We start from the raw sequence: 10225 nt of genomic DNA, 5'->3' as shown, positions 1-10225 counted from the left end.
GGATTGTAAGTGTGCTGTGTAAATACTAATCCAGACAATGGCTCCAAACAATTAACCCACATGTGGTTAATCTTAGCCTACAACAGTCCCAGGGCCATTTATGCCAAAGTAACTTCCCTGAATCAGCTGTATTGTCTTAATACTTACTGGAGTGAGGGGTACCTGGTTTACACATCTTTAGCAGCAAGACAGTGTGTTTTCAGAAAACAGGTAGTCCTTGACTTACAACCTTTCTTTTAGTGACCAAAGTTACAACGGCACTGAAAAAAGAACTCATAACCATTTTTCGCACAACTGTTGCAGGATCCCCATGGCCACATGATCAAAATTCAGACAACTGACTCAGCTTTATGACGGTTGCAGTGTCCCTGGGTCATGTGATCCCCTTTTGTAAACTTCTGATGAGCAAAGTCAATGGGGAAGCCAGCTTCACTTAACAAATGTTACTAACTTAACAACTACAATGATTCACTTAGCAACTTTGGCAAGAAAGGTCATAAAATGTGGCAAAATTCAATAACTATCCCGCTTAGCAACAGAAATCTTGAGCTCAGTTGCGGTCATAAGTCAAGGACTACCAGTAAATAGCATTCCAGTGACTTTTGTCTTCTTATTTGTTATTCTTATCTGAGGCAAGCAGGTTTGAAATACCTTCATTCCAGGGGAATTTAATGACATATTTTACAGCAAAAATAATAATAATCCTCCTCTATCCACCAGTCCTTCAAGAGAAAGAGAGACTGGGGGCTGCAGAGGTATTACTAGTAGTGTCTCAATCATATTTCCCTAATGCTAAAGTTGTGGTCCCTTAGAAAGTGTTCCTGTGCTGAAATAACTTCTGTGGATTTTTTTCCTCCTGATTACATAAGGGGTATACACATTTTTCTAGCAGCATAATCACAAGTAAGTTGACAGTAATGCAGAACGCATTGAAGTGAACCATATGCAGAGCCTGTGATTAGCTGAAACGCTCATCCTTAAAAGAGTGAGCAGAAATAAGGACAATAGGGAGAAAGAGAGAATGTAAGAACGGTATTCCCCAACCGTGACCTCTTAAAGATGTGTGTACTTCAACTCCCAGAATTAGGAGTTGCTGGACGGGTGGGGAATTCTGGGAGCTGAAGTCCACACATCTTCAAGTGGCCATGATTAAGAAACACTGTTATAGCATGTGCCACGAACATGTGCCACGAACATGAAACATGTAGCCATCAAACCGATAGAATATAATTTACATATAATAGCATTCTTAGTTGGTTTATGGTTGGAAAATAAAATAAATTCAGAGATTTTTAAAAAAAGATTTGTAAAATCTAATATTTACTACATGAATACATCTCTCAAAATCTGTTTCAGTTTCGTATTTCTCTGATATTAATTACAGTTCACCATGTTTGGGGAGTGGACTGAACAATTTTTTTAGCCACCATTAGCCCTAGAAAACTATGTCAAGTGACCAGAATTTGAATAACTTTTTTTTTAAAAAATAAATCATTTACAGCTTATTCAAGGTCTAAAGCTAAAGTTCCCTGAAAATGAATTAGTCTTCTTGTTCTGTCTGATTTTGCTAATGTACATTCCATTTCCAGGTGTTTATGCCAAACAGCAGATGGCAGTAGTAAGGTGCCCTTGATTGACAGGAAAACCACTAAGGAAAATCAGCCCTTGCTAGTCCTTAAATGGTCAAGAGGTGGTAAAGTTGCCATTGTTGCCCATCCCTGAATCATGAAACCTGAATAGTTTGCAAGATTCAATGGCCAGAAGAAACTGGACAGCCATTTTTCCGAAATGGTATAGGGTTTCCTGCCTGAGCAGGGGGTTGGACTAGATGACCTCCAAGGTCCCTTCCAACTTTATTATTATTATTATTATTATTATTATTATTATTATTATTATTATTATTATTATTATTATTATTATTCATTGTAGTAAATCATAGGGTAGTTTAAGCAGAGGTGAGCAACTGGCTGCTGTAAGGCCATATGCGGTGTTAAACTTCATGATAAGGACCCCAGACCACTTTCTGAATGAAATTCAAAACTTGATGCTGCAATTTAACCTTTCAACTCTGCTGTTTTTAAGTGGAAAACTTCACAAAGCCTTTAAAAACCCTTAAATAGAGTTATCACATTTAATAACCAAGTTAGGGAAAACATGCAAAGTTATGGTTTGTGGAGTTCTTTCCAACCTTTTGACCAGCAGGGGTTGCAGGAAGTATTTGCATTTTTCTTCTATACCACAAAGCAAAATGTTGTGTGTATGTCTGTATGTGTTTGCTTCTGCTTCCCTTTGTTTTGCAGATGTACCTTGGTGTGAGTGGGAAGCACAGGGCGGGCTGCATGCGCTCTACTCACATCACCACAAGGAGGCTTGGAATAAACTGTTTCCATAGGGAAGCACTGGGAATTCAACATGGATGAAGTAGGTTGTGACCTTGAAACCTTGGGTCTTGTTGTACAGGTGTAAGAAAAAAGATCAGCTCTTTTTTAGAAGTAGAAAGGAAGTGAAGCGAGATGTGGAATGCTGCCACCCAGCATCTCATAAACAACTATAAGCCTGACTCATCCTGGAAATTAACAGTGCTTCCTACTAAGTAGGTCAAGACGTCTTAAACTGAATGGTGCAACCTGCTTCTTGGACGCTAGAAATGAAGGGCTGTGTCAATCTGGCTCAGCTGGATTTTAAGAGAGTCATTCAACCATTCTGGATGAAACTACGGCAAGCGTTCTGTGGCTTTGGTTGTTGTCTTCGTTGTCTTTGTTTTATTGTTTTACTTGGCAGGTTCTGAAACAGGTAAATTTCCTGCTAGGAGAAAGGTGTGTTTATCAGAATTCAAGCGTGCGACTGGGCCCTCTTGCAGATGGAAATTTGGGCATTAGGACAGTGTTTCTCATCCTTGGCAATGTGTGGACTTCAACTCCCAGAATTTGGGGAGTTGACGTTTGCACATCTTAAAAGTTGCCAAGGTTGAAAAACCCTGAATTAGAGATTTCCCCGAGAAACCCTGCTTGTGTGCTACCAGCATGCTCTGGTCAAAAGAGGAATTGTGTTGGAAATTCAGACCTTGCTCTTTGTGTGAAATAGAACAATCCAGGACCTGATCACCTCAGAGCTGTACTATTGCAGGGGTGGAGAAATAGAAGTTCTCCAGACCTTGCTAAACTACATCTCTCACCAATTCCATTCCTTGTGGGAGAGGGAGAAGCAGGGAGAGGGAGAGAGACAGAGATACTGGAGGTTATAACAGCAACCTTTTTGAGGATCACAGCTTTTCCATTTTTTTTTACTACAGCATCAATAAAATGTCTGAATGGTTTTGATGATAGTCCTCTGACGGTAATCTTGATTTTCAGGCTGGTCACTTCAGGACTAGGTTTGCGCAACATAATAAATATATTGAATATATATGGGATACACCAGGTTGGATAAGCACTATTTAGCAGGTTTTTACCCTGCTTTGCAGCAAAGATTCCATTTTTATAAGGCTGATGGTAGCTCAGGAATTCTGGGAGTTGAAGTCCACAGGTCATAAAGGGGCCACGGTTGCCCACCCCTTCCTTGGAAGATTAGATTGTCTATGGAAAGCAAATGTAAAACGCAGGTACGGTACTTGATGGCAGTCATTTTCAGCATGGGATATGCTGTGCATTTGGATGATACTTTAAATTCCATGAAAGGATTCGTTATGTCTGCACCTTGTAAATACCTCGGTGGGTAAACTCACAAACATGTGAGTTTATTGTTTGTCTCAAAGGTGCTTTTTCAAAAGGCAACTGGACTTTGTTTTTCCTTGAAGATGTTTCGCTTCTCATCCAAGAAGCTTTTTCAGTTCTTTTTATTGTTTATTAAGGAGTTATGAAATATATATACATCTAACTCTATACAATCAGAAATAAAGCTGGAAGCAGCTGTACACAAGGGTATCTCCAGGAGGGTTAAAAAAAAGTCAAGATGGCACCTATGGAAATAGATGCCCCGCCCCTTTTGAAAAGAGGGGTGGGGCTTGAGTGACATGGCTGCAGTCGCTACCTTGGCTTTTTTTTGAACCTGCCCCTGCCTAGAAGCACCTGCTTCTAAATAATCTGTATGACAGGCCCAGTTTATTTTGAACAACAAAAATACGTTGGCAATTTGGACTTTTTAGGAGGAGCTCCTTGAGCTATGGAGAAAGAGATTAGACTGATCCCTTCTTTGTTATAATTTAGCCAGGGAACAACCTACAACCTACTTCACAGAGTTATTTATGACATTTCCTGTTCTTTTATTTTACTCTGTTCTGGTTTTATTGTGTTGAACTTTTTTAATGTCTTTTTTTAATGAGTAGATTTATCAGCTTCTTTCTCGTTTGTTTTTATATTGTCATGGTTAGCTCATCGACAGGGTTTTTGTACGTTAAATAGAAAGCAGTTCGTTATGTTATTATTAGATGTATAAAAGGCAAAGGCTTCCCTGTCCAGTTGTCTCCGATTCTAGGGCGCAGTGCTCATCTCTTGTTCTTGGCCAAAGAAGCCAGGGTTATCCAAAGACATTTTCCATGGTCATATGGCCAGCATGACTATATGCTGAGACTCACAGAACACTGTTATCTTCCCACTGGAGTGGTACCTATTTACTTATTCACACTGGCATGCTTTCAAAGTGCCAGGTCGGCAGGAGCTGAGGCAAGGAACGGGAGCTCACCCCATTGCACAGCATTTGGGTCTCAAACCCGGCCTGTCAGCTTTCCAGCTGAGCCATTGCCCCCCCCCCCCATTAGATTTATACCCTGTCTTTATTCTATATATTGCAAGGTGGCACGCATTATGCCCCCTTCTCCTATTTTCTCCACAACAGTATCCCTGCAGGTACGCTATTACTATAACAATGTTTATAATATATACTATTACTATTCAATATACTATCTTTTATTACTCTTACCCATTACTCTATTATAATTACCTATATAACTATGCGCTATAGCAGAGGTCCCCAACCTTGGCAACTTGAAGACTTGTGGACTTCAACTCCCAGAATTCCTCAGCCAGCCAAGCTGGCTGAGGAATTCTGGGAGTTGAAGTCCACAAGTCTTCAAGTTACCAAGGTTGGAGATCCCTGCGCTACAGTATTACACACAGTATATGCCTCATACTTTCTTTCTTAAGTCTGGCCTACCTTAAGTACCTCCTTGCTGAAATTTCTTCTCCTTGCACCTTTTTGTTTTTATACTGTGCTTTGTCTTGCTGGGAGGTCCTCAACTTACGATCACAACTGAGCCCAAAATTTGTGTCGTTAACTGAGAAATTTGTTAAGTGAGTTTTGCCCCATTTCACGCATTTTCTTGCCACGTTTGTGAAGTGAATCACTGTCGTTGTTAAATTACTAATACAGTTGTAAAGCAGACCTGGCTTCCCCTTTAACTTTGCGCGTCAGAAGGCCGCAAAAGGGGGAAATCACATGACTCGGGGACGCCGCAGCCGTCATAAATACGAATCAGTTGCCAAGCATCTGAATTTTATTCAGCTGACCATGGGGATGCTACAACAGTCATAAGTCATTTTTTTTTCATGTCATTGTAACTTCAAATGGTCACTAAATGAACTGTTGTAAGTTGAGGACTCCCTGTACTTCTTTTCCTCTCTTTCGGACTGCCTGCTCCTTCTGAAGGAAAACCTCCTTCTTTTCTTTATTTATGCTGTAAAGGTAATCCTCAACTTGCAACCACAACTGAGCCCGAAGTTTCCATTGCTAAGCAAGACAGTTGTAAAGTGAATTTTGCCCTATTTTGCAACCTTTATTGCAGTGGTGGCGAACCTATGGCACGCGTGCCAGAGGTGGCACTCAGAGCCTTCTCTGTGGGCACGCATGCCATGCCCTGGAGATAGCAACTGTCCCTCTTCAACCAGCCGCCTGCTAACTCACCGAGGTCCGACGTGGCTGGATGCATCCCAGCACGGCTGGTTTCCCTGCCCCCCCATCCCGTCCCTCCTGGCCTTGCATGTTCTCCTTTTCCCGGGCATGACCCACTGCATTGCCTCCTTAGCTGTCGGCCGGCCGTCCAGCTCAGAGCAGCTTCTCTGAACTGCTGGCGGTGGGCTGCGGAGCTCCAGAGTGTGCCGGTCAAGGGGCCAGCAGACTATGGCTACTGACAGACACCATCGGCCCCCATGCACTCGCTGGCCTCTGTGTGCGGGGGCCGATGGTGTCAGGCAGCAGCCGCCCCTTGCCTTGCCCCATGGCAATGGCACCCCCGCCCTGCCATGCCTCACCCCGCAAGACGAGCCTCCTACCTACCGCCCCACCTACCAGAGACCCCCTGGATCTCCCCCAATCCTGCCCACCCCCCACAGGCATCCCTCACCCTGAGCAACATTGAGGTGACCATGCCCACCTTGGCCACACCCACCCAATCTGCCATGACCACCATAGCCACGCCCACCCAATGGGCCACGCCCACCTGGCACCCGATGATATATAAGTGGGTTTTGGGTTGCAGTTTGGGCACTCGGTCTCTAAAAGGTTCGCCATCACTGCTTTATTGCCAAAGTTGCTAAGTGAATCACTGCAGGTTTTAAGTTAGTAGCATGGTTGTTAAGTAAATCTGGCTTCCCTTATTAACCTGGCTTGTCAGAAGGTCACCAGAGGTGGTCACATGAACCTAGCTCTCTGCAACCATCATAAATACATGCCACTTGCCGAGCATCTGAATTTTGATCACGTGACCGTGGGGATGCTGCAATGGTCCTAAGTGTGAAAAACGGTCATAAGTCACTTTTTTCGGCGCCTTTAAATGGCTGTAAGTCAAGGACTTTAAATGGTTATTAGACAAATAGGGTTTCCTGCCTGAGCAGGAGGTTGGACTAGATGACCTCCGAGGTACCTTCCAACTTTATCATCATCATTATTATTATTATTAAGTACTCAGTTTGCTGGTGGTTGCAGAGCTCCAGAAGATGGGTCTCCTCCATTCTCCTCCAGCACCTGTCTCAGGATTGCAGCTTGATTGGCAGCCCTGCCCTGCTGATGCTGGGGGAAAGGCTCAAAGGGGAGGGCAAGAAGGCAGCCCATTCTTCCACCCCTGCATTTCACTCTTAGGACCAAATAGCCATCCTGAAAACGCTGGAAGGATTAGCATCTGGAAGGGATTTCAACAATGGAGATACACATTTCTTTTGGGACGTCTTTGATGTCTTTACGCTGCCATGGAGAGGGTCCTAATTAGCCTGTTGAGCCCAACTGAGAATTTGGATTTCATTGTTAGGGTGCTCTCACAATATGGTGCCACGGAAAGGATGTCCAATCACAAACAACCCGTTTATTGAAAGCAAATTAGCGAGATTGCTCACTGTCTCTTCAGTGAATGAATGTTGAATGTTCTCTGTTAATTCAGCCTATTTTGGGTTTTTTCCGTGACCCTTCCACACAAGCCATTAGATTTGTTTTTAGAAGAGACCCAGAAGCATCTTTGAACATGAAGATTATCTTTAAAGCTGCCCCCTCATTATGCCTGTTTTGTTGCTACTGTTGCTGTTATGTTTAAGTAAGGTTCAAGGAAATCGGAGGGAGGAAGGAATCCACCGGGCTCCAAGGAAAATGACATGGAATATCTGGGTGGTGGCACGCTGGGCGGGGACCCGGGCCTAACCTTTTGCTTTCCTTTTCTCCCACCCTACCCCACCCCACCCCAACTCCAGCTTTTATAAAACCAGAGGAGCCCCTGGAGAAGGCAACCACGAGCAGCTCCAGCCTCGAAGTGGGGCTGACACTGACAGAGACCTGCTTTGCCCTCATCCCAGCATGGAGAAAGTTGCCGGCAATGCACGTTCCCATCAAGGCAAGCCGGGAGGTCATGCCTCAAGCCCTTCTGAGCAACGCAAGAAAAACCCTCAGGACTGTCTCAAGAAAATGCCCTTTGGCAAAGTGTCGGCAGCCTCCCAGAGGGTCGAGGGAGGAGGCACCAGGGCCAGCAGTCCCTCTAAAGTGTCCAAGCTGCTTGAGGCCTGGGAGAAAGGACTTGTGGGGATGGACGCCACTGGCCCAGCTCCTTCCTCTGAAACCAGGCCCTCCCATTCTCCCGTATCTACCAGGCGCTTACCTCCACCCCCAGAGGGGGCCCACTCTTCTCACTCCACCAATTCCAGGAATTCTTTTTCACCATCCAACGTGGCCTCCGTGCATGCCAAGCGATGCCTTTCTCCAACAGGGAAATCTCCTTTCTTGGAGGAGGCCAGGCGTGCCCGTTCTCCTGATCCTCGGCGTCCTTCTGGGCCAGCAACAGAAAACCGGAGGTCCCAGTCTCCAGCAGGGAAGAAGCAGCCTCCCACCCCGGCAGCAAAACCAAAGCTTCCTCCCCCACTCAAGGCCAAGCCAACACAAGTGCCCCCCTTGCCGACAGGCAGCACCCGTTCACATTCTCCAGTTGGGAGGAAAGACATACCTCCCAGAAGAGAGAACTACTCCTCCTCATCCCTGGATGATACCCAGCATTCATCCTCCTTGGCAGGAAACAGATCCTCCTATTCTGTGGCAGATATGAGGCGTTTGTATTCTGGAGGAAGCGCCACACAGCTGTCTTCTTCAGCTTCTTCAGCAGTGGACACCAGACGGGCATTCGCCCTAGCAGAGAACAGGAGCAAGTCTCCCTCATCAAATGCCAGGAGTTCACCTTCCCCCAAAGTCCCAAAATGTTCCTCACCCTCCTTGGACATCAGGTATCCACCCCCTCCACCAGACAATGAATGGTTTTCCTCCCCTTCCGACGCCAGGTGCCCTTCCCTGGCAGAGATCAACTCCCTGCCTCCTCCACCAGATGCCCTACTCGTGTCCTTATCCCCAGCAGATGCTGGGGTCTCCCCTTCACTGGTGGACTCCAGAAACTTCTCTCCCACAGCAATGGAGGGACATGTCTGTTCTCCCAGCCCACAGAGAAATTTTACTGCTCATGGGCCCGTCTTTGCTCAAGTATACCCCCGACTTCCCAAGCCGAAGAGCCCAGTGAACAAAGATGGCACCGGTACCAGAGTTACTGAATCACCGGGAGCCACACACTCTCCTGCTGCTGTTCACAATCCTGGCAAGGCTGGATCCCAGAAAGAGAACCATGCCACAAACACTAATGGGCTGCAGGAGCAGAATCTAGGCCTTTCTCGTGACAGCTCGAATGGAAGCGTCTCCCAGAAGGAAGGACATATTATGCTAAATGGGAATTGCTCCAAGTTGGACGCTGGATCTCTGAAGGAAAGCAACTTGCCTGGTGCTTTTGCACTTCAATCCTCAAGGGAAAGTTCTCCCAGTACCTTCCACTCTATTTCGTCCTCTGCATCCCCAGGGAGAAATTACACACCCTCTGCCCCGAGCCCTGCATTTTCTGAGGAACCCTATGTGTTCAAGCCAGTCCCTCAGGTCGTGTGTTCCAGCACTGTAGCCAAATCCCATGCCCAATGGCACAGGCCCAAGGGGAGCAGCACAGTTGTTTTTAGAGCCCAACAGCAAGTTATTGTGCCTCAGCCTGGATGCTCCACTCTTTACCAAGTCGGGCGAGAGATTGTTATGTCTGCCCCTGGGTCAGGAAAGACCAGCCAGGGCCAGCAAGAGAAACCCTTTGCTTCTTCCTCCATCACTTGCACTCCACTGGAAGAAACCTGGCCATTTTGGGCCAATCTCCCTAATGCCAAGTCCTCTCAAAGAGTCCACTCCTCCTTCCCCAAATCTTGCATCTTCTCCACACCACAGCCTGAGAATGGCCTGACTCACTCTCAAAATGCCAATGTGAGGGATGCCCAGAGGCCAAGGTGCGCACCTGTGCCGAGCCCTGATCGCACTTCAAACAGAGAGGCTGCTATAGCCAGGGAGGGAGTAGTTCCATTCAGCACAGCCCAGAGAGACGGCAGCCTGCCCAGCAATTCTGCCTCCCAGAAGCACAGCGACCTGTTGGCAAGAAGCAGGTCTGAACAGGAGCAAGGCATGCCCACTGCAGAAGGCCTAATAACAAGCGGGTCAGATCAAGACAGCAGCTGGTTAGGCGTGGGAAAAGCCATCTTATCTGCCAACAGAAGAAATAAGTGCCCCTTGGACCCCGCAGAGGAAATTGGAATCTCTGCTGCATTGCAGCAAACGTCTCCAGGGAATCTTAAAGCCAGAACACAGGATGATGGACTAAAGAAAGGAAACCAGATTTCAGGCAAGGGTCCCCTGATATTTGCACTGGAACAAGAGAGTTCCCCTTCCTTTTCATGGCCCGAACCCCCAA

General features: G+C 46.1%; 1 protein-coding gene across 1 annotated transcript in view; it reads right to left on the bottom strand.

The window, feature by feature from the left end:
• LOC107295825 (coiled-coil domain-containing protein 83-like) overlaps nt 1-8134 on the bottom strand; it is a 46923-nt gene extending 38789 nt beyond the window's left edge. Inside the window, exon 1 of the mRNA XM_015825161.2 lies at nt 8072-8134. Within this exon, the coding sequence (XP_015680647.2) occupies nt 8072-8134 (63 nt within the window). The remainder of the gene's footprint in view (nt 1-8071) is intronic.
• Between the last annotated feature and the right edge of the window lie 2091 nt (nt 8135-10225).

Source organism: Protobothrops mucrosquamatus, unplaced genomic scaffold (assembly GCF_001527695.2).
Source record: "Protobothrops mucrosquamatus isolate PMUCROS unplaced genomic scaffold, P.Mucros_1.0 scaffold_197, whole genome shotgun sequence".
Lineage (NCBI taxonomy): Eukaryota > Metazoa > Chordata > Lepidosauria > Squamata > Viperidae > Protobothrops > Protobothrops mucrosquamatus.
The sequence above is the reverse complement of the archived record's forward strand: the minus strand, read 5'-3'. Positions and strand labels throughout refer to the sequence as shown.